The sequence below is a fragment of the Harpegnathos saltator genome, unplaced genomic scaffold (assembly GCF_003227715.2).
Source record: "Harpegnathos saltator strain DR-91 unplaced genomic scaffold, Hsal_v8.6 scaffold491, whole genome shotgun sequence".
NCBI classification, from domain to species: Eukaryota; Metazoa; Arthropoda; class Insecta; order Hymenoptera; family Formicidae; genus Harpegnathos; species Harpegnathos saltator.
Window position 1 is genome coordinate 899891 of NW_020230306.1, and position 25073 is coordinate 924963.

General features: G+C 49.0%; 1 protein-coding gene across 1 annotated transcript in view; it reads left to right on the plus strand.

Annotated features, from left to right (window-relative positions):
• Positions 1 to 25073, plus strand: part of LOC105184698 (orexin receptor type 1-like) — a 38791-nt gene that overhangs the window by 1294 nt on the left and 12424 nt on the right. The window contains exons 2-7 of the mRNA XM_025302434.1: positions 1559 to 2271; positions 9609 to 9751; positions 13215 to 13387; positions 17303 to 17507; positions 18797 to 18900; positions 20783 to 20906. Of these exons, the coding sequence (XP_025158219.1) occupies positions 1991 to 2271; positions 9609 to 9751; positions 13215 to 13387; positions 17303 to 17507; positions 18797 to 18900; positions 20783 to 20906 (1030 nt within the window). The 5' untranslated portion in view covers positions 1559 to 1990. The remainder of the gene's footprint in view (positions 1 to 1558; positions 2272 to 9608; positions 9752 to 13214; positions 13388 to 17302; positions 17508 to 18796; positions 18901 to 20782; positions 20907 to 25073) is intronic.

Here is a 25073-nt window from a genome sequence, read left to right on the forward strand (position 1 = left end):
TATACACGCTCGTATTCACGTTCATATAAATATTCAGTGGTCCGTTTCAAAAACTCTCGGCTCGAAATATGTTCCTCCGACTCTGAAAACTCCCGAAATTCCCAGGGAATTAAGCATAATTAACTTCGGCGTTTCCAAATCGTCCTAACGTTATGCTAATGTTTGTTAATGTCGATCGGCAGCGTCGTCGAAAGACGGAACAAAGCCCCGTCGACACTCAGCGTCACCTTCAACACTAACACGTGGACGAGAAATATAGGCCAATCTTCAGCTACCTATTAATCCGCGATTAAGTCAATAAGAACCCAAGAAAGAGAGAGAGAGAGAGAGAGAGAGAGAGAAAGAGAAAGAGAAAGAGGGAGAGAGTACCTTTCCGCCTCTCCCGAGTGCACTAGCTCTAGCACGATGTTTTAGGAATGACGGAATCATCGGCACGATTCATCGACGTGTTTCGTTAAGACATTATTATCGCCGACCGAGAAATGTTTACTGCCGTTTGACGTTTGTGACGTCTCTTCGTAATCTTATTAATGTCTCTCTGACGGCTGACGGTGACGCGTCAAATATGCGTGTCACGCACTCACCTATACTCGAGCTCAAGCGATTTAATCTCGATCGTATTCGCGCTGTCCTATTATATCGACAACGTTCAGCTCACAATAGCGTCGCCGGCGGCAATCTCGCGACTCGCGAGCACTGCGAGGTAGATTTCGAAAGAATCCGTTTGGAGATTCATCTCGGGCCCGGGAGACGTCGATCGCGTGTCGTCTCGACGACGACGTCGCGACGTCGCTCCTGATGGAGGCGAATGTAAAAGACAGACAGATGAAATGAGAAAATGGAGAAAAAAACGAAGTTTCGCGCCGGGAATCCCCCCCTTCTCTCGATTGCATACGAAGGACCTGTCCGCTTTTCCGTCTGCCGTCGTTATTCCCGTGCCGCGTCTCGCGAAGGGACCAGCGCCTCCTGCTGAAATCGCGACGCTCTCACACGCACGTACGCGCGCCATATTAAGCTCGTATTCAACATATTTCGGTGTTCCGCGGCAGATCGTTCTTTCTCGCAGCGCTCGTATCCACTTACGCGTTCACGGTATCAGTGCGCGCTTAATTGGACCGCGACGAAAACATCTCTTTGCCTCCGTCGTGGCGAAAGATGAGACATGTTTATTATTCACTAATTATAGCCCGCGGCCAACCGCGAGATCCAGCTGATAGCTTTGTAATCTCATCCCCGTGCCTGCGCACACCTTCGCGATTGCCTCGCTTTCATCCTACGACGACGACATGTCGACGTAATGCGACCGAAAAGCAAACGATTTAACGATCCGTCGCGGGAGCACACACACACACACTCTCTCTCTCTCTCTCTCTCTCTCTCTCTCTCTTTCTCTGTCGTTCGGCTACTATAAGCTCCGTGAGTTTGGATTTCCGCGATTCCGCTACGTGGACTTCTATCGGTTCTGAAATTCCAAGATCACAACGAGGCTCCGTCGTCCCTCTTGTCTTGTTTTTCCCTGATCAAAAATTGAACACGCTAAATTTACTTCTGCTTCAAGCATCGAGTAAAAGCCGCTCGCAAGGAGAGGAACACGCCCCTGCGCCTTTCCGCGCAGTTGAATTACACCGGGCAAGAGGAGTAACGGAGGAAACGGCCGTTTCGTGCGCGACTTCTTCCGCGGCTTTCCCTCTGGCCTCTTTTCCACAACGTTGCTCACATGTACCCGGCCAGACCAGCCGACTGCATCAGCTGGCTGCTATTGCAACATCGTTTCCGAGCGTTGCGCTTTCGTTGTTGATTCAAAACTCAGGGCAAGGTACATTTCGTACATGCTCGAGGGAGGAAGTCCTTTCACCGCTCACGTAGCCGAGAGGTGAAGTACGTCAGCTGAGGCTGCTGTACCCCGTCTTGAGATCGGTCTGAGAGAGAGAGAGAGAGAGAGAGAGAGAGAGAGAGAGAGGAAGAGAGAGAGAGAAAGGACTCCGTAACAATGAGGATGAACGCGATCGGTGTCGCGTCGCCAAACGCGTCGGCGGTGGCTGCAACTTCGCCGAAGATTGAGCTCGCCTACGACAACGGGTCGTTCTCGTCGATCTCCTACAACGACAGCGTGAAGATGGACCTCAGCGAGATACTATGGGATCTTTACGACAAGTTCAACGGCGAGACTAACTATCTGCTGATCATCCTCTACGTGCCGGTAATAGCGATCGCCGTGACGGCCAATATACTTGTGATCGCGGTGGTCTTCAAGTACCATTACATGAGGAGGTACGTATATTAGAAGAGAAGATCAAACAGGTTGAATAGAACGCAATTTCAGAGTCGCGTGCAAGCAATTAACTAGCCCCTATTTTTGCAGCGAAATTTTCAGGTTTATTTTATTTCTCGTATGTTTAGAGACACACTTCAAAATTTCGTGTGTCAGCGAGCAATCACATTGTGCTGATGCCTAGTCCTTCGTTTTGATTTGTCTCCTGAAAACAAGTCGAGCATTCTTCATACCGCAATATATGTAAATAAAGTCAACCCGACCCGAGATGGATGAAATTTTCGATAGTTGAAGGAATACATAATATCTAACGTCACGCACATCAAACTACTTTCCAGTCTCGGCTAATTGGTTTAAATTCCTACGCCGGTCTGTCTTGATTTTCGTCGGACTTTGTCGCACGACGTGATTGGCGTGACAATAAATTTGCATAATCCTGAAACTGAGTTCTCCTGCCATCCGAATTTTCGTCAGTTCGTCAGTCGTGCAATCGCGACATCTGTCTGTGCGCACAAAGTCTCGGAATAATTCCCGATGTTCCCTCAGCGATTGCACGCTAGAATGTAGAATGTGATTATAGAAGTCACTTAACGTCTCAAACGTTAGCAACAATTAATTAATTACGAATGTTGTCTGTACTTTCGTCGGTATTCTGCTATCTGCGGATGCTGATACAACTTCCGCGCGAGTGCATGATACGATTAATCAAGCGTGACATTCGCGTGCGCATATTGCGCGTTATTACGGTGACGCTTCGGTAGAGACGCGGTCCAGGCTTACGGTATTTCCAACGTCACTTTGTGAAACTGACTCCATTGCGGCCCGACGTGCGCGGGACAATAATTCGAAACTTGCAGACGGCTCGATATCTCCTCGGTTACCTGAAATTCGCTAAAGAATTCCGACAACGCGAACGCTCCAAGTTATCCGGGAGAGACTCTCTCTCGGCCGAACACTCGGATGCGAAGACTCGCGACGTCCAAGTTTGGCGAGAGACTTCATCGCCGACTTTGTCGCAGTGTCGAAAGTTGCGGAAAAGGCATGTTAATAAACGACCAGCTGTTATATTCAGCCGCTTCGAAGGTTGTACGTTTCACAAAGGACGGTTTTCCTAACAAAACTCGAGTAGGAAGTTTCTAATGACAATCGGCCATGTTGGTCCGTAAAGTTTCAAAAACACAGTGCAATATATCAAACGACATGACTCGAAATATTCAGCGTCGAGGTATTTACTGAATTACAATGCTCACACGTTTTTAATCCTTAATTATCCACGCGAAATGCGAAGTGACGAAAGTGACATCGTTAGGAAGAAAGCGGGAAAGAAAGCGAGCGATAGAGAGAGAGAGAGAGAGAGAGAGAGAGAGAGAGAGAGAGAGAGAGAGAGAGAGCAAATTGGAATTTCCAAGATAATGGACACCGGAGATATACAAACTACCTGCAGAGACAACAGAGATGCACTCGAAAACACCGCAGCCGCGGATCGAAAGCGCTCGGAGCGTAGAGAAATTCTAAATGCGATAAACATTCCCCGCAACGTTTCGGCCTTTTCTCGGTACGTGCAGTCTCGTGCGCACGACGCTTATTTTGCGGTATACGTGTGCGCGCGTATAAAACGGAAAGAAAAAGCAACGGCTACGGCCGAACAATAAAACACCGCGATACTGAATAAAGCATGATTCCAGCTTGATCGTGACGTAGCGTGATGCTACATATCACGCACACCTGAGGCGAGATACAATTCGGGATTCGCCGCGTAGAATCGCTCAGTATTCGAGCTGAAATTCACGACGCGAATCCATCGCGCGGCGGTCACGTCGAGGAATAATCACTGAGAGTAATCGCTTGAGGAAATGCAGTCCGCGGCATTTGCGCTCCTGACTGATCTCCGCGAACTTGGGAATTGCTCGCGCAATGTCCTCGTTAGAGACTCGCAGCTCTCGCGGGTCGCGGGAGAAGAATAGCGGGCGAGCAAATTTGCTCGCGAGGACTTTGTCCACTCGCGGACGCGCGACGATCTGCGCGTCACGCGCGATCGCGTATTGGCATTATCCGAGTAAATCGGCCTTCCGGATATCGCTCTCTGCCGCTGATATAATTCCACGTGTCGCCCCGTACCGGAGATTATTATTCCGTGCGGGAGACACGGGTGCTTCTAATGAATTACCGCAGAATTATTGCGTAAACCTGAGGTATCCGGTGCGCTTAGGAACTTGCTTAGGAACTTGCGCTCCTAAAATTCGGGATTTGTAATCCCCGTCTTCTCTCTCAAGCCCGCTCTGTCGACCCGGTCCCCCGGGGTAAGCCCCCCGGGGTGTATCGACAAGTTTGTCCAACAACAAAAAAATTACCACGGTAAACATATTGCACAAACACACCTCCGGATGGATGCGCGAACGTATGATGTAGCTCGATGGGGGCTTATCGAGAACCGTCGCAAATTTACGGTAAGGCTTATGTGCGAGGGATAGCACAGTATTTTGTCGCCCACGGATGATGTTGCGTATAATACACGTACTCGTTCCTCGTCAATATATCTCATCTCGCCTCGTGACATTTCCTTGCGTAAATATTTACGGGATAATGCAAAATATCATGCATATCTTATGCACGATGAAGAGAGATCAATAAATGGTTATCTGAATGGAAGGATTACAGGGTATCGCACGTAATGCAGCTTTGCGCTGTTTGCGCTTGGTTTTTCCACTTGGTCGTGCAGAATTGCAAATTCCTTCCTCGGGACGAAGATGTCAATGAATCGAAGAATACCAACGTTGGTGGTCACGTTGGAGAAACAAGAGAGAATTTTGTAAGTAAAATTTCTCTTATTTTGGATGCAACACGAAGCAGTCGCCAATTCATCGGCGTTTGTATCTTCGCTCTGCACGAGCATTTGCAATTCTACACGATTAATTCCGGCATCCACCTTAACTTGGACCGATCGCGAATAGCTTATTCTTTTTTCGCATTTTCAAGCGTCGGTCGATCAATATTCCAATGGAAAATTTCGAGATGTATCTGGAAACATTCTCCCGCGGCATGAACTTTCGCGCAGCATTTAATTCGCGGCTTTCAAATAAACCCGCGAAGAATTTCCCTGTTTCTTATGTCGCGGCAAGACAAATCAGAATCTCTTAGCGTTCGGTCACATTTCGCGGATACTTCGTTCGACGTTTGCGTCTGAGATGTCGCTAGAGTCACAGAAGCCGACCTTTCAGCCGGATTATCTTGGCGAGCGCATAGAGATCCAGATCTCGACGGATTGTAATAAAAAGTAGCGAGCGATAATAAAAACGGCGCGAGACGCCGGCTAAATAGTTACGACCGTATGTACACGGCTATCGTGTTTACTCGGGCGGGAAGTACGAGAACGAAGTAGAGCGGGATCCTACGTGACAAAAATGCAGGCAAACATCAGCCGGGCGGACGCGTTTGTACGGGATTGCCTTAATGGAGGTACGCGCGGAATGGAACTTTTCGGATAAAACACACGACTATGCGGGCTTGCGAATAGTATCCGAGAGACCTCGGGCGTCGTCGCGAGAGAGAGAGAGAGAGAGAGAGAGAGAGAGGATCCGCTAACACACATCCCTAATGCTTCATATCTTCTTCCCACTTAATGCTCCTTCTTTTTCTTCTTCTTATTCCGCTGCGAAAAATCGCCGCGAGAGGCGAGCGAACCAGTGTAATTCATAATGGGATACTTCCGCGACGTAATCCCCTCGTGATCTCGCGTTAGATTCACAAAGAACGAAGACTGCGAGGATCGCAGCCGGCGCTCGGCGTGACTTTGCAAATCAACGGTAGTATCGATTTCTCTCCCTCGCAGATACGACCACGTTCTTTCCTCGTTCGGCTCTATTTTCCATATAGCGTGCATGCATCGCGTGCATACGCGACAACGAGAAGATTAATAGCCACCGATTAATTACGGGAAAAGAACGCAATCCCGCTGGAGGTAAATCACGCGACGCGACGCGTGCGCGTCGGTCTATGAAGGCAATGTTGGAGCCGAGCGGACAGGACATTTTCGCAAATTACACGCGGACGATTCAGTGAGATGCTTGACGGCCTCCGAACACATAAACGCTGATTAGCCGCGGCCAGTCGTCGTTCCGCTCGTGCTTGCAACTCGGGCTTGCAGGATGATATTGCCGGCGCTACAAGCAGGATCAAACAGTCAGTCGGTGATTATGACCTTGAGTGCCTCGCGAGCAGGAGGTCAGGCAAATTAGATCCCTGAGGAGATCGCGACTGAGGCGGAATGACTCGCGCGCTATCCTCGCCTAGCGTCGGCCTAGAACGCTTTCACGTCGAGCCATCGATCGGCAGCCGAGCCGATTGATTGCGGAGCATCGCGACTTCCGAGCGATTATTTGCATATAACGTTCGGTTATTATATTCGTGTTTGATCGCGGGTCGCGCTCGCGCCGGGACAAACCTCAAGTCCATAATTGTTTCTGTGCAAACAGGCCCGACAATGTCACGCGCGCGGCACACACGGTGATGCGTGCGTTGCTTGCCTAGTAACTTGTTTATTTACAGAGCGCCGATAACGATACATATAGCGGATAACGCGGTCTCGCGCCGCGTCAAATCGTGTCGATCACCGTGCGATCGTCCTCCGCGAATAAAAATCACTGTTTATACCTCGCGAACGTACGCGGCGTTTATGTTGACACACATGTTGTGTCGTAAATATCTCATTAATTGGATAGATGCACGACATATGTCGGTGTCTCCATGACGATCGCGATGAACGCACGCCGCATCGCGCGCTCCATGTGCGCGTGGCGCGCAATATCTTTCCGCGGGAGTTAACGAAATTAGTCGGAGCGTAAACTTTTGTAAACGTATGACCTGCCGCTCCATACCGGATGACTTTAAAAACTATCCTTTTTTGAATATCTCTCTCTCTCTCTCTCTCTCTCTCTCTCTCGCTCGTTCGCTCGCTCGCTCGCTCTTCACATGGGCAGCAATCGCGGGTATATTTGAGCGAGCGGATGTTTACATCGTGAATAAATATTTCTCTGTCGTTCTACATGCAAAAATTATCAATTTATCGCTCATACCTTTTTCATCGAAATTCATTTTTTCACATTTTGCATTTGTTTATATATATTTGCCGCGATGAAATGTGCAGATTGCGCGGCATTTCGCGGCGGATATCCCGCGAATTGTAGTAGAAAACTGATTGGGAACCTGAGAGGAGACCACAGAGAGGGTGCGCACGGTCAGGGGGAGGAGTTCGATGAATTTCACAAAAGAAAAACTGCGGTAGCTCGTTTCGCGCTCGCTCCATTATCTGGCAAAAATTCCGAAGGAACATATCGGAGGATGCTCGAATATTTAACACCGTGCCGGCGCTCGCCAAGGGAGCCAGCTTAATCTCCGCGGTTCAAGAAGTTCGCCGTGGCCCCGATTAACAGGAGGGCAAGGGGCAGAGAAGTTAGGAGGAGAAAACGCGATTAACGCACCTAACGAAGAAGAATGTATTTCGGCGCGGGGTCTACGTAACTGCTCAGACATTTTACGAAGGAGCGCGAGGCTGCGTATATACACCCCGCAGGCCGCTTATTTCCGATCGCAGTGCGGCGCAGCGTGTAAATAAACGTGCGGCGAGCCGTTCATAATGGACGAGCGCAACGCGGGTGGGCGGTGGCGATGCCGCGGATCCGCGGATTATTTTTCGTCCCGGAATTATCGCTCCCTCGCGTGGCAAGTGCACGCCGACGAGAACCGCGTGGCACCGCTGCAAGATTACAATGAGCGGCGCGAACTGTCACGTGTGCGAGCTCCTTCGTCTCGTCGCATCAATTCGCCTGTCGACCTGTGTCGTCGTTATCTCGTCTCCGGGAAAGGCTCACTCTAACGGCGTCACCGAATTTTCCATCTTTATCGTTTCGTGCAACGAGGATTACGAAATCAAACAAAGCGAGAGAGAGAGAGAGAGAGAGAGAGAGAGAAGAGGGGGGAGAAAGAATGATTCAGCGTCCGGTGGAGGGACGATTGTCGTTTGCGCGGAGTGATTTACGACGCTCTGCTTTGTAAAGAAAAAAAGAAAAAGAATGAAAAGCAGATCTGGCTGAATTGACCGAAATGACATGGAAATTTGTTTCGTGATTTCATTGTGCCATCATAATCGCCAGCGTAGACGTCCTTTCGCAGCCTTTATTACTCTCCGAAATTGCAGAGAGCGATCCTCTTTTCGACAAACTCTCACTAATCGTCTTATGGTATTTCAGCTGTGTAATTAATTATCAACAAAGTAAGCCGGATCGGCATTCTTTACCAACGGTGAAACGTATTCGTTAAGAGCGGAACTTTTGTAGAAAATAACGAATGACCCGCCGAGCTCTCCTCGTCTCGTCGTCGTCGCCGTAAGAAATCGAATGAGATCCTTGAAACTGTGTCAACGAATCGACAGAACGGTCGCACTGGTGACAAGAGAGAGAGAGAGAGAGAAAGAGGGGGGGAGGGGGGCGAAAGCGTAGGTGCTCGGTATTCAGAGATCACGCTTTGCTCTCGAGACTTCGCTAACTGACAATGATGTTTGTGCATCCGATGAGTTAGTACTTGCGCAATGTAACGAGAAACTGTTCCCAGACTGCTCCGACGTCAATAATATCGATATCGACGACCGTGGAACCCGCGACGAAAGAAAGAGAGAAGGTACCTATCTCCGCCTTCAACGTGAAGTTCTGCGTGCCTAGCGTGCCTTTCTTCGGCGAGTTGACGACCAACATTTTACCGCGAAAAAGCGGCACGTCTAATCCGAGCGAGCAACCTAACGAGAAATCCGTCTAGACGACGAGGCTATTACACTCGACGCACAATAAAAGCGGTCGTGACATTCGACACATGTATTTATAAAAAAAAAGAAAGGAAAAAAAAGGAGAAGGCGGCGGAACGAAGTTTATTTCCCGCGAGCGTATATGACGGAGCATCTCGTGGGAAAATTGCTTGTTGATTTATTGATCGCACACGTTGGCCGTCGGTCGCATGATGTTTTTACAAAGAAATTATAAAGCGAAAATCCCCACACGAATACGCGCGTGTTACGAAATAAAACATTTTACACTCGATATATGATGTTATCGCGATCAAGTCGGGGGTATCGCGGGGCGGGAGAAAATCCAATAATCGCGATAGTTTCGGTCTCGCTAGATGCGCTTGAGTTTACGGTTCATTATTATCATCGATATTTCGAGAGAATTAAAACAAATGGAGCCGGAGACGCGCTGCCCGAGAGCAGATTCCGAATTGTGCTTGCAGATGAGACGCGGATCATCTCGGACGAGCGAATTAATTAACTTCCTTCCCGTTTCTTTTGCAGCGTGACCAACTACTTCGTGGTGAATCTCTCCGTCGCTGATTTGCTGGTTACCATAATATGCATGCCGGTGGCTGTCAGCCAAGCGAAGTCGATCGTGTGGAGTCACGGTGAACTCATGTGTAAACTTTCTTCTTATCTGCAAGGTAAGTATTTTCAGCCAAGTTAGAAACCACACCCTTCTCCCCGAAACCAATCACCTCTTACCAACCGCGACGCGTACGATCGCGCGCTTCACCGATCTCTCTCCTTGTATCGTCACGCACACACTTTATCGGGTCTTGACTGTTTTCACCGCTTCATTTTTGTGCATAAAAAGAGGATATTGTTGCAATAAAACAAAGGTTTTGAATAATGCCTGTTTTCATCGCTTGTTGCAGTTAAACGGTATTTCTGCTCGCAGTAACTTCACTGTTTCATATTTTGCGAAATATTTTTTTATAGAAAGCGGCACAAAAGAGAGAAAAATGAAAGATGGAAAAGAGACGAGAAATAGGGAAAAAAAAAAAAGAGAGAGAGAGAGAGAGAGAATGAGGAAAAGGGGAGAAAAAATATCTGCTCAACAGAAACTTCACAGCTGATGAATTTTATCGTTTATAACTTGGCGATCGATCGGCCGCGATTACCGCGCCGAATGTTTAGCAGGCAGCCCGAGAATCTACGTAAGCAACTCGATTATGCATCGTTCTACGGCGCTAATAGGTTTCTGTTTTGCAGAATAATGAGTTTTAATAGCGTTCGCCAGCATCAGCGCGAGCGCCTTCCTTCAGCGCCCGCTGCAAGAAAAAGAAAAGCCGTGGTTGTTTCTCATCTAAAATAGACATATCCGGTCTTCATCTTGCGCTCTTGTGCCGCGACGTGGCGCGCAAACGAGTTACGCGCGCTTCTGTTTTCCCAACAGCATTCACAAGCGTGTCTCCCTTCGAGACTCGAAAAGTCCGTTCGGCTCGCTCGGCTCGCACTGCCCTTCGGTTCAGACGCGCAGCTATTCGGATAATTTAACTGGGCGCAACCCAGTAACCAGAGGTTACAGAGAGAGAAAACAAAAAAATAGCTCGCGAAATAAATTCCCCGTGGCACCGATATGTCCTCCTTTTTGCACTGCGCGGGAACGCGTGTACGCGCGATTACATGTGTGTCACATTTATCCTTTCAATCACTACTTGTGTATCCTGATATCTGCAACATGGCACGCGCGTATTATTACCACTTCAACCAGCCGAGAGAGCTATCGTTTTCATCGTGCATGCAAGCTCGAATGCGACGGGGTAAAGGAGCACGAGTGACGGATCGGGGGAGGGCGGAGGGTGAAAGAGAGAAACTGACGAAGATAATGATCCGAAAGTACTCCGCTGTGAAAGCAGCTTTCGCATTAGCAATGTGCGACAACTGAAATTATAACGCGCGCCGCGCGCGGCGTGCATTATATTGGGTTGGCAACTAAGTGATTGCGGATTTTGTCGACAGATGGATTTTACACTTTCTTTTGTTTCGTTAACGTGTTCAAAGTACCTAACCTATGTTTTTTTCCTATTGTTTGGACTTCTACCTTTCATTTGGTACAAGAATTATATCGATTAGTTGTTTAGTTTTGTTTTTATCCCAATTTAAAAATGGAAGAGCAAGACTTCAGTGCGCACTTCAGACATATTTTAATGTATTATTTCCGAAAAGGCAAGAACGCATCGCAAGCACACAAGAAGTTATGTGCCGTATATGAGAATGAAAGCCTTGAAAGAAAGGCAGTGTCAAAATTGGTTTGCCGGATTTTGTTCTGGTGATTTTTCATTGAAAAATGCTCAACGATCTGGCCGTCCAGTTGAAGTCGATGAGACCCATATCAAGACCCATTATCGATTCAGATCGTCATAGCACAACACGTGATATTGCAGAGAAGCTCAATGTATCGCATACATGCATTGAAAAAGATTTAAAAAAGCAAATTTAAAATTTTGAATTTTCATTCTTATTTAAAATCCGCAATCACTTAGTTGCCAACCCAATACATGAAGCGGGAAGAATATTGACCGCATAAAACGGTGATCGTACAAATTTTATATCACTGTGCTCGCGCGCGCAATTGTAACGCAGCTTTCGATGCTTTTATCGCGCGTATACGATCGAGCGGGTAATTAAAATTCTTTCGTTTCTCCTTCTTTTCTCGTTTCTTTTTCTTTTTTTTTTCACACTAATAGCTCGGGCGTGCTTCCGTCGGTGGAAGCGAGGAAGAAGGAAGGCGCGAGACCGATAAACTCCAAATGTGCTTTCGCGTTATCGCTTTTGCTCACTTTGATCGCGCTCGCAAAATGCAGCCGTGACAACAAGAGGAAATAATGGGATTTAAACTGGGCTTTATTTAATACGACCTTGCTTTTTCTGCTTTTTCTTGTACGTCCCAATCGCGAAAAGGGAAAGAGAGGGAGATTTTAAAATGCAGAAGCTTGATCGATCCGCACGTTCTGTCGAAGCACATCTGTGCGACGCGCTTTTCCTTCAATAATTTCCATTTTTCAACGAGCGAACGCGTAACATCGCACGCACCGGTGTGCTGTTAAAATTCCTTTATAAAGTCAGTGCCGATCTCGGACGGAATACTCGCTCAACAGAGGTATGAAGTGATGTAATGCGTGTGAATATAACTTTGCACGTCAACCGAGTCAGTCCCGTTGTAACGAGACTCTTTGAAAGCGCCAAAATCAAAATAGTCGGGCGCACTGCGCCACCGTGTGCCATCTTGATCAAAAGCTCGTGGAATTCTCGTAGTAAATCATATGTGAAAATACCATTCTCTTCGTTACTTCGTCGCTCGCTAAGCTAAGCGAGATTGCGCATAACGGTAGACAACGGTTGTCAACAATTTTACATTTTTCATAAGCAAACACGTTGTGAGGTCGCTTGGTGCGTACAGAACGTCGTTTCCGACTCACAGCACGTCCGTTGTTGTTCCAGTCGTAATTTCATAGATATCCCGCGAGAGATAGATAGATGGATTATGAAGTTATACATAATAATGTTGAATCGCGAGAAAGAGTAATTAAGACGAATGTGGGGCTTTAGAGTTTCAACGCGGATTAAGAGCTTTCGTTAACCCGACGGAGAATAATCGACCCGCGCGCGGCGCGGCGCGGCGCGGCGCGGCGCGGCGCGGCGCGCGAGTGATTTTAAATTAAATTTAACTGAATTCGGTTAAAGAGCGAAGCGCGGGAGTCTCCGCGCCTATCCCAGTCACAATCCGCCAGTCAACAGTTCGCCTTCGTTCGGCTCGAGTGAATTTTCAAGCTCGTTTCGAGAAAGAGAACCTCTCCCCCGGAAATTTAGAGAGCAGCTGAGAGAGAGAGAGAGAGAGAGAGAGAGAGAGAGAGAGAGCGAGAGAGTATAAGCGCGACGGCGAGTAAAATCTTGGATAAATAATCGATTTCGGACTAATCGCGGTTTACTTACGGCGCCTGGACTCGAGTTAAACAGGAGTTCCTCCTTGTGATTTTCCCCGGATGGCGGTGTTTCCGCAGTCGGATGAATTTCGAGCGTGCTCTCACCGTTCGCGTGAACGTGTTCGCTCGTCTTGCGCGCGTGTTGAATTGAACATAAAGAATCGCCGGATGTTTGCAGGTGTCGCCGTTGCCGCCTCGGTGTTCACCATCACGGCGATGAGCATCGACAGGTACCTGGCGATAAGGAGTCCCATGGCGTTCCGTCGTGTATTCAATCGCAAGAGCACCATGCTCGTTATCGTCACCCTCTGGCTAGTGGCCCTGGGTATCTTCGCGCCCGTCCTCAAAGGGGTGAGTAAATCTCGATTCCGAGTCGACGTGGGCATTGAGAGCCGCGTGTTAATTGACGGACGTATCGCAGCTCGGCACAAAGGGCGAATATCGAATAACCGCGTCCGCGGGATCCCTCGTTCTTCGTTAGCGCAGAAATTTCATCACTCCTCGCTCCGATACGCTCTCGATGCTCGATTTTAGATTCGGCCCGCGGTCGAAACGACGAAACGGTTCAAGTGTAAATATACAAAGTAACAACGCGACGGGAAATACGCGCGGGATGAGTCTCGCCGGACGTCAGAGCTCCGCGAGCTGTAATCCGTTCTTCGACCTCGCTGATCCCCTAATTTTCGGGCGGATACGAGTCAATTATTCGTGCGTCACACCTCCGACTCGCGTGCATCTTTCCCCGTATACTCCGCCCACCCAAATTACTCAACGCTCGTCGGAACAACAATCGCGCCCATGCAATTCTATTTGTGATTTGGACTCTCGGTTAGCCGCAGTCCGATCTTGTGTCTCGAATTGTCTTCAGCGTCTCGATTGTTCGCTCGTAGCATAGTGAGAGACTTCTCCTCGAGACAGACTCAGGCAACAGACAGATCGGCCTGTAATTTGCCGTCCCGAGTTTCTCGCCAATAGCGAGCAATCCGAGCCGATCGGATAAAAAATGGACTGATATTTGGACCTCGTCTGATATCAAAGAAATATATGCAAACGCGAGTTCCGATAAGACGGCGGGTTTGCACCGCAAACCCGAGTGTGTTATTTTGAGTTTGTTATTATAAGCTGAAGCTTCCTTTATAAGCGTACTCTGTCGTCTTAAATCACGTCGTTTAACGCGCGTTTAAACGCGTTTCAAGTGATATCGAAATGCATCAAATGACGCGATTTCAGACGACAAGAAACGCGTGAAGAAAAAGCTCCAGCTTGTACGTGTCAAAATAACACACTCGGGTTTGCAGTGCGGTCGCGATATTTTCGCCGCGCTCGACGTGGCGCACGAGTCGGTAAACAATCAAGCACCATCGCGCGTCCTGATCGCGAGGATGGATTTACGAGGAGAGCTGCGGATTTGTATCCTTCGGCCAAAGAATAGACGCGCGCGCTCGCGAATCAAGGCACGTCGATGTTCCCGCGGGAGTAGCGTGAAATCGTAAACGCGACCCCCTGCCAGACGGTGCGTTATCACCCCGTCGGGGCGTATTTATCCTGCCGCATGTAAATCCTCGGCCAGAAGCCCACGGCCGGAGAGAGACGCGTTTGTCCCCGCGAGAGGTGCGCGCATTTGTAGTCGGCCGACGCGCGTCAGCGCTTTATGACGAAATGATGGCCGCAATAAACGTCCTACGTAAATATACGCACACGAGCTTTTCGCACAGAGAAACTTCCGTTCCGCCGGTAACGCGGTAATCGCGCGCGTAAGCGGAAGCTCAAACGGCGATCAAAGGAGGCCCCTCGGCAAAAGTCCGCAACTTTGAAGGATCAGGACGACAGGTTTATCGGCCGACTCCGCGGCACAATCCGCGCGAGCTTGCGCGGGATGCTCGAGAATCTAGAGTGATAGAGATAGAGAGCGAGAGAGAGAAAGAGAGCGAGAGAGCGAGAGAGAGAGAGAGAGAGAGAGAGAGAGAGAGAGAGAGATAAAGAGATAGAGAGAGGGAGAGGGGGGGGAGGAGGAGAGATAGAGCCGAACAACCAAGTGTATCGCGCCCGGTAACGCAAATAACGGATTAGTAAGCATTCCGGGGCCCCGCGCGCTTCGCAAATAGAGCTTAGATTAAACTAATTCCAACGAGCGGGGAAATGCATACAGTGCAGAATTGGAAACGACGTGCGCGCACGGGGGATCGACGTCGTCGCGCGTACCAGGCCCAAGTTGCCCGGTGACCTGGCCGATTCGCGCGCATTAATACCGCCCTTTCGCACAAAGCCTGCGTCCGTCCGTGCTCGCAGCGGTATTTCCATTTTTCCATAACAATCGGCCGATATGTCCGTGGCTCATTGCACACGCGTCGGCTCATTTCAATTGACTGGCGATCGCTCGAACATAAAGCGCGTCACTGCGAATGTAAACAGGTTAAACCGTGCGCGCGCTCACTCACTCCTTCACTTCCCTGCGAGCTTCGAACATTGATTGCTTTTCACGCGAGAGAAATGTTGTCCCATACTCCATGCATGCCAACATGCAGATTCGGATTAGGGAAAGAGAAGGGGAGGAGGGAGGGGGGGGGGGAAATGTCGAGGAAAATGTCGAAAGTCTTCCTCCGTCGGTCTCTCTCGTCTCGTCTCGTTTATATTTGAAAGCGCTCGAAATAGCGAGCCGCTCTCAAAGCTCAGCTTTTCGCGCGTCTCTATCTCTTCCTTTCTCTCCGCTTCCTCTCGTCTTGGATAAATTCAACCTTTCTGGTTTACCAACAGCCTCTCGTTTCCCCGCGAAATTAATTTGCTCGCTTACGGAGTCTCTCGACACTCCGCCACCATCAATCTCGATTAAGACTCGAAGCTGCTTGGTGCGGTCGAGAATACGAGAGGCAAGAAAGAGTCGCGATCCAAATCCCCGAGGACGATGAATATTACACGTGTGTGAAGAGTAGGGCGCGCGCGCGAGTGTCTGTGTGTGTGTGTGTGTGTGTGTGTGTGTGTGTGTGTGTGTGTGTGCGTGTGTATGTCTGTGTGTCTGTGTGGGCGAAGATGGCGCGATATCACTCGGGTGAGTGGGTCGATTGTTAAACAATGATGCGTCGGAAAAGCTGCTAAGTGCTGTCTGTTTGAGGACTATAAAGGCTCGTCGGGGTTATCTCTTTACCAAAAAGGGTGCGATAAGTACCCTCCTTCCCCGCCGATCCCTCCTCTCTCTCTCTCTCTCTCTCTCTCTCTCTCTCTCTCTCTCTCTCTCTCTCTCTCTCTCTCTCTCTCTCTCTCGTTTAATTTGTTTGAAGATTTACATTAGCATTTTGAAGCGCTTAATTGATCAAGGTTACGCGCGTTCAATGGAACAAATAACCCGGCGCGGTGTTTGCGAAAGCGTGATGCATGCAATCCGTTCGACGGGCAAAATTAACGCTGCTAGTAAAAGAGAGATTGTTAATTCCTCGCTTTTCTCTGTTCGTCACTTTTTTTCACCGCTATTTTTGTTAGAGCATCGAGGACGTGAAATGCAAGCGGTAAAACGTGCAACAACAAAGTGACAGAGAGCGGGGGACGATATACCGACATTAATGTTGACAGATGTTCTTGTAATTGCACAAAGAGATGTTCCCGATAATGAGCGAAGAATGAAGCGCGCGCGCGTGCGCGCGTCGCCAACCCCGAATCCATCGCGCCGCAGCGGTGGAACGATCCAAAATTGGTGTCAAATTCGAGAAGATTGAAATGAATAGCGGCCGACCGGCCAGCCGCAGATCCATTAGTTAAATTAGTCACGTGCATATTGTCCGGGGCGGGGTTATTGGCGAGCCTACATGCCAATCAATTTGCCATCTACTTAGCGCCTTGACGCGTTCACCGCCGAAGCGAATTCGAAGAAGCGGGCGTTAAGGGAGCAAGCACTTTTAATTTTCAGATTACCACCGTTCCCGACTCGATCTATTTTCTTCATATTCTCGAGACCGTAAAAATTTCTTCTTTCTATTACAAATATTCGCGCGGTCTGACGAGTGACGTCACAGCCGCCTGTCGCCGACGTGTTAATACCGGAGCGATCGAAGGTCGGCAATCACTCCGAAAGGGAGATCCCCGCCCGCGCTTCGAGAGAGGCGCTCGGAAATTGCACGAATTCTCACGAGTTCGATTCGTCGTACCGCGGACAAGCGAAACTATATCTCGCGAAAGTTCGTTTTTTAAAGGGAAATCGAGTGCATGGTCACAAAGCCCGCTCGCAAACCGTATTACGAATTGATTCCCTCTTTTTGTCTCTCCCTCTCGCCGCAGATGACTCTCCACAGTCCGGGCAGCGAACTCGTCAACATCACTTTCCAAGGCGCCTGGGCGATAAGGGGCAATTTCTCGCACGACTCCTCGCGCTCGTCGCGGATGCCGCCGGCCTTCTACATCTGCTCGGAGGACTTTAGGCCCTTGGGCATCCGGCCGCATCTCTTCGGCACCGCGTGCTTCGTCCTTGTTTACGCTGTTCCGGGTAAGGTGATTATGATTAATAACAGGGTCGCGGTCGCGCGCGACGGCTGACCTTCGCGCGGCCGTCGCGAGAAAAACGAGCCGTGTCACGTCTCGCCTTGGGCGAGTTTCAGGCACGAGGGGAGCGGATCGAGATCCGTCCGCGTCGGCCACGAAGTTACAGCCGGCCGATAACAACACAAGCCCCCCGCTCGGTCGCGTGTCGCTTGTACGTGTCACTGTCGCCAGAAATTTTCCGGATTCCCGAGAGATTCGAGTCGTTTTTAATTTAACGACCGGCAGAATCCCGGAAAATGTTCGCGCTCCTCAGTCTCGCTCTTCTGCCGTAGCATTTATCGAAGGAATTTCTTAATATCTCAAGTCGTCTCTCGCGCGAAGACGCGAGAATTTCGCTTGTCACTTTCCGCAAACCCGACTACCGTCTAATTCACTTGCTTCGCTCGTGCCTAGAAAAAAGTATGCACCCTCGGTCGAGCAAGGGCGACCACACTGAGAATTCGTCGCTGATTGATTCAGAGGTGGTGACAGGGCTGCGCGTGACGTGGCCGCTAAATGTCCTTAGCGGGCTCACTCATTGCTGCACGCGCTGGCCGTGCCCGCGACATTCTTCGTCCTTCGTGTTCTCTCTTCTCTGGCCTGTTTCATCCTTTTTTTTTTTTAAGCTGCAACATCGAACTCCGTATAATAAAAGGTTTGTTTTTTTATTGCTGAACTTCTGGCTGCACTAAGTTGCACTTATTCTCTTCTTCTCTCCCTTTCACTGACCTATCCTAGATATATATATATATATCTATTTCTTTTTATGTTCCCTGAGTGTACACTAGTTCAGCGATAAAAAACAGACCTAATTTCGGCTCCGAGCCGCGCGTTCAATAAGGAGTCGGATAAAGAGAATACCGGGAGGAAGATCGCGTCGAAGTCGACGATCGCTTCCCGCGACATTTCCGGCGCGATATTATGCCGGAAGATGCTATGCAGAATTTATTCAGCCTGAAATCGAATCGATATACTCATGTACAGTTATAAGATGTAGACTCGAACAGTAAGAAATCGTCACTTTGCCGGACGTACGCGAACGCGGCCGGCTTAATGCGACGGCAAACTTCAGTCTTGACAGTAATATACCGACGTGTTAATTGCGCCGTCTTACTTTCGCGCGCCAGCCGATCAGCCATTTATCTTCGTTGTTACGTGTCGCTCTTGCTCCGTCCACCCCTTACGACGCGCGTTTCTCTCTTAATCTTCTTTTTTTCTTCCCGGCTTCTGCCTGTCGCGTGTCCGGCGAGCCAGGCTTCATCGTGATACTGGCCTACTCGATGATGGGTCGCACCCTGTGCTCCAGAAAACCGCCCTTCGACTGCGACAGCGTCGAGGGAAGCGCCAGCTCGCAGCAGGTTAGATCGAATTGCCCAAGGCATAACATGCGACGTCCATTAGCGGCGGTTTAAACTGCGAAAAGTTCTGCACGCGACATTCTATGTGTCGCTTTATTCGCTCGGAAGCAGAGAAAGAGAAAGCGAGAGAGGGAGAGAGAGAGAGAGGGAGTAGTAGTATTGTTTATTGGCAACGTAGTTCCCTCAAGTGCTGTTTCAAGTACGTTACAATAACAAAATGAAATGAAATAAAATAAGTGAGATATAAGCGAGAATAACGCGCGCATTCTGTGAGGGAGGGAGGGAGGGAGGGAGGGAGGGAGAGGGAAAATGCATGGATGCAATGCAATTTGATTCGCATTATCGGCGATCGCGTTCACTTGTAACTCGTTTTTTGCGCGCAACATGTCAATGCAGCGCGCCGCGCTGCGGACGGAGATCGATGTTAATACTGTCGAGCGGCAAACACAGAAGTTCCGTGCGCGAACGCGGCGGAGTCAATCGCACGACGAATCAATCGATCGCGCGAAAGCTCGTAAGAAGAACGTGACTGTGTCTAATTGAATCGCGCCGTCCCATATACTTTATGACAGAAATCCCGCGTCGGACTGTTCCCGAGTACCGTTCCAATAATCGTCGAGCCCGGCGAGCCGATAATAGCAATTCGACGACGGAAATTTGGCATCTATCTGCGGTGTTATTCCCTCTCTCGCTTGCCGATCTCGTTCGCGTTTCGCCTCTGCGACGGGATGAATCTCATTTGTACGTCCCACGTCGGACGCCGCCGCAGTCATTACAATCGCGACGGCAAAAATACCGCGCGCTGAAAGCGCGCTGTGACGGCGGCCACGTTAATTTAATTCTCATTGGAAATGGCCGTGTCTCACTTGCAATTTTGCCATTAAAACGCTCGAACGGCGAGCTCATTTTCTCCGCAGCCGATTAAAATTAGAAGCGTAATCACGACCGATTCGAGGCGTTCCTCCTCTCTCGCCCGCGCTTTGACCTTAATGAGACAGCATAATGCAGGAATGATGAGAGCAATTTGTAATTTGGCTTACGGACTACAATTCAAACTACTACTGCCGCCGCCGCGTCGCGTCGCGTCGCGTTTGAACGCAACGAGCTCGTGTCGCGATGGGACGATGAGAAGCAGAAGGAAGAGGAAGTGAAGGAGGAAGAGAAAACCTGCATGTAACGAAATCACCCTCCCTTTCCACACTTTTCCACGCGCCACTGGTTTCAATTCCTTCGCCAGGTGCCTCGCAGCCACGCGCTCGCTCGCCAATGGCGCAGCTACGCGATAAATTAGTTACAAATAAACCGCGACGGAACGCGCCGCGAACTTCGTGAAATTGTTCCCCCCGTACGATTGCTCCCCGCCTCGCCGAATGACGCCGTCGCGCAATTTCCGCGGCGAGATACGCGCCCCGAAGAATAGACGTGTATACACGAGCGCGCTCTCATGGGCTGGCGACCTATTCTCCCGTAAATAACATCCAACAACGTAATTCCGAGGCGCGAAACGACCTTTGCCACGCGCGAAACTATCCCGATCCGATAACGCGCCCGCGAGAGGCAGAGAAAGAGGGAGGAGGTAGCGGGGCAATATTTCGAGACACTTCGATGTCGGTTCGAACAACTTCTCAACGGCGATTTCTTGCCGGGGAAACTAATCGGAATTGTCTCGAGGAATGTCGGCGTGTGTTTGCTCGATAAAACCCCGAATCGATCGGACGACGCTCGGCCGCGCGGCCGGCCGGCCGTTTCTCGATTTCTTCCCGCGGGGACAGCCATCGGGCAGAGCTATCTATGTTAATACCAGCGGAATTCATTGGGTGTACGATCGCAGTTCCAATCTAAATCTAGTAGAGCGCGCAGTTGCCTTCCTTCTGTTCTGCAGAGCTTCCGATTGGTACGCGAGAGGAGGCGAATCGCCTGGATATTGCTGCTCCTCGCCGTGCTCTTCGCTCTCTGCTGGCTCCCCTACAACGTGCTCAGACTGCTGGTGGATCTCGGCGCCGTCGGTGAGTACGATCTTGTAAGAACGTCGCTTAGATCTAAAGCACCTCGCGAGTCCCCACGTATCGCGCGTAACGCTTCCTTCGAGATCGAGATATCCATGTCGGGCGTGCGCGCGCTTGAAATATCCTGCCCGCTCTTTCTCTCTCTCTCTCTCTCTCTCTCTCTCTTTCTCTCTCTCTCTCTCTCTCTCTCTCTCTCTCTCTCTCTCGCGCGCGCGTGTCTACGTGTCTACACGTCGTTGCGAAAAACCGGCGCACATCCCGGAGATCGCCGTCTCTCTCGAGACGCACGATCGAGGTACTTGCGTCGACTACGATGCTTTTACGCAGGTCAGCATTCTTATTCCTCTTTTTATTTCGCTTAACTTGGTCGCTAGCAAAGGACGAGGCATCAGCGAATTGCGGGCTGATTTAGCTGAATTTAACACATGACAATAGAGAAATAATGTCGAAAATATCACGCTACTAAGAATACATGCAAGTACGGCGAATCGTTCGGTCGCTTTAGAGCGAAAAGAATGTAGAAAAGCTTTCTGAGAGCGCACTGACTCTCAGGAGGAGGAAGCGAGTTGAAGTATTTTACAGCTGCGCATGAGAAAGCTGCGCGGAATTTTGCTAATTCGCGACGAGGTAATGACAAACGATGTCTCGCGAGAGGATTCTGCACGTAAATCCGTGCGGAAATGCGGGAGATTTCGAGGATAGATGAGAGAGCAAATATTGGAGATGATGTAAACAACACGAGAGAATGAAGTGCTAAGAGGTAATTATTTTTAAAACATGATACTACAAGGCAATCGGAGCAACCTTCTCGCCGAGCAGCCTTCCTCTTTAATTTGCAGCGAAATTGAATAGAAATGAAAGTAAGTAAACCTTAACATGCGGTAGAATTGGGACGCTAGCATTTTCTAACCGTTCCCATTTGTTGCTAGCCCATTTGTTGCTAGTGAACGTAACGAGATTAAAACTATCGCGATGATTATGACGGATTACTGTCTCGACACATCCTTCCCGTGAGCAAACCATGCGATCCATCAATAAATAATATGCGCGATTAGAAAATTCCAATGACGCGGTGCATCACGTCCATCCAGGTCGTCGCGTCGATTCGTGCACATTCGGTCCGCCCAGTCATTTGCAATCATTCGTCATCTACGATCGTCTTCTGAGCGTTCGGTTTCGTCGCCTCGCCACAGCATTTCCCTCAGCCTCGTTTGTCTTTCTTACACGAGTAAAGTATCAATTATGTCTTTTTAACGGGATTTTAACGAGCGAGCTCGTCCTTCAGTCCGTCGTCCGGAGCGTAGCTATCGATTGCGCGAGGCGTAATAAAGCGTAATAAAATAAAGAGAATAGGGATAGGAACTGAAGGAGATTGGTTTCTCCGCGGACTAGTTAGCGGAAATTTCATCGAGTTAACGAGCCGATATAAAGTGAATATGTCACTTTGACAGGTGTTGAGCGAGAGGAGAGGAGATGTTGCCCTGATAAAAGCTTCCCCCGAAATTACTCGAGCGAACCGAAAGTTCCGCGAGTCGACGACGACGACGTTGACAATTTAGCAGCATCTGTTGCTTAGATACGCGAGAGCGACTAGTCCGCTGCACGCTGAACGACTATTCGCAAAGCGGACGTGCGCTATAACGACTGCAACGTGTCAATCTCCGAGACAGAGACGCGCGACGGGGAGGACGTGACTCGACGCGTCATATACATCTTATCCAGCGTGATGTACATCTGCGATTTGCTGCGCGCGATAGGCTACAAAATTTGGTAGCGCAAAAGTGAGGAAATTTACATTCGGTAACGAATGATCCGGCGCCGACGAACTTTTCGGACTGCGAGCGAGCGAACGACACGATGATGATGCACTCGCGAATGAAAATTGCATTTCCGAATTGGATCGCGTGAACGTGAAATGGGACGACGGTATCTTCCCGCGAGCTTTGAAGTTCCAGCAGGTCTTATCGAATTTCGCTTATAGAGTTTAATCTAAATTCGGAAACGTCACGGAATTCGTTCCCTCAATTTACCGAGACCGTGACGCTCCTTTCTGAGCGAACGATGCGCACTGAGTTGCCGAGTTCTCCACATTGACGATGTAACGCGCTACCCGTTTTAAGCCCTTGTGTGCGAATGCTCTTGCGAAAATCGCTGCCGTGAAAACTCTCTCCTCTCCTCCTCTCACCCCCCCCCTCCCTCCTGCCCCCCCCCCGCCCCCTGTCGCCGCCGTTACACCGCGGGAGCGCTCGGTCTTCTGTAAACGACGTTCCCAACGTTCCTTCGTTCTGTCTTCCATTATACGATCCATCGCGATTCTCTCTCTGCGAATGAGATTGTTGCTAGCATTTTATCCCGCGCGTAGCAGCAATATCCTGCTCGTAATCAGATTTTACACATCACCGGCGAAAAGTATCGACGCGGGCCGAATTCATTATTCACTCGAGATAATTGACTAGCGGCATCGCGGGCTTGCGAGAAGCGATACAGCGGCGGTCCTGGGAGAGATTCAAGTACGTATCAGCTATATCAAGTGCATATATGATTTAAAAATTGCGGTCAAGTGAGAAGGAAAAAAAGAAACGGGTGAATGTTGCATCAACGTAGACTCAACGCGATTGCCTGCATACAGAAATCTCGATATTAGCGCCGTGATAAATTTCAGCCAGAATTCACCGGGGTCACAATGCGCCCGTTTGTGCTATCACGTGCAATAATTTCTCGATACACACTCAGTGATTAATAATTAAAGCGTTACGGTGTTAACAGCGGCAACAATGCCAGCAATTTGTTCCACATACAAGAGTACACAGACAGGATATTTATTTACGGTACTCCCGCACACAATAACGCTGTTTTCTCAACTATGAGCGAATATTGGTTGCATTTCGCTTTAATTTGTATATCGTTTTAATCGATCATTAATAAATGGCACGATGATTAGCAAATAACCGAGTTGCTCATTAGTCGTTAACTCGAATATCGAAGATGTTTGATTTTCGTCATAATCAGTGTCTTTGTCTTTGTCGACATGATAATTCGAATTAAAAAATTTAAAAATATTTAAAAATATTTCCACGTTTTCTTGTGACAGAAGAAAGAAGGCTACAGTCAAGCTATTTACGATAAAATCTTGACATTTTCTAAACCGAAAGTCGCTGGGCCGGCCTTCCAGTCGTTCGTGGATTTGCGTACACGGAGGGAATTTTTTCTCATAGATGTTAACATTTACTAACAGTTATTAATACACTGGGAAGAAAAATACAATATTAACTTTTTCAGCTAGGATATACTCGTATCATTGAAGGCGGAGAAAATTGAAGGCGGAAATTGGTGGAATTGCGAGAAATTATTTCGCGTGTGGTATATTCATATTGCAAAGCTAATAAGATTCCCGGGCAAATTATTAAGTAATTGTTGCAATATATAGATTTCTGGACTTCGGTATGAATATATTCCCGCTGCGCGACACGCTGTGGTATTGGCCGATCAAAATTTTCGCGTGCACACATACATTATGGCGGCGAATATGTCACTTCGACAATTTGACATACCATATCGTATCGCATCGCATCGTATCACAAGTGATCCTCGAACAACGCAGATAATCGTTTCCGCGTTATTCGACATTCAGGATTCATTCAATTTTCCGGAGGAGACCCGGCGTGTCTGGATGTGCAAAGAGAATTTTCCTGAAAGAATATTACCGTCCTCCGGGAGATATTAATTTCTTCTGAAAGATATTAAACATTTTTACATGTTGAGAGAGCCATAGCACGCTAGCTTCTCCAGCCGAGACATCCTCATGTTATTCAAAGCGCTCGAAGGTAATATAGCAAACTACTTTGCGTCTGATGTAAATAATTTCCATCTCGTAAAAAATATCCGATGATCAGATGACCAAACCACGCATTCTGAATACATGCATACCAGACCTTGGTCCCTTCGCGTGCCTTCGCGTCCACGTGCATCGCCCTTAACCGAGTGTCGCTCGAACTTCATCGCCAGCGCAAGCACCCCGCGTCGGTCGAGGATTGTTCGCGCTTGAAGTGCCGCGTTACTCGAGGTATGTCTGCGCACGCAGATAATACAATGGCAACGACAGCTCCGGAAGAGCTTAGGGTGAGCTTCAGAGCCTGGTAAGAGAAGATATCGAGGTCTCTCATCGTC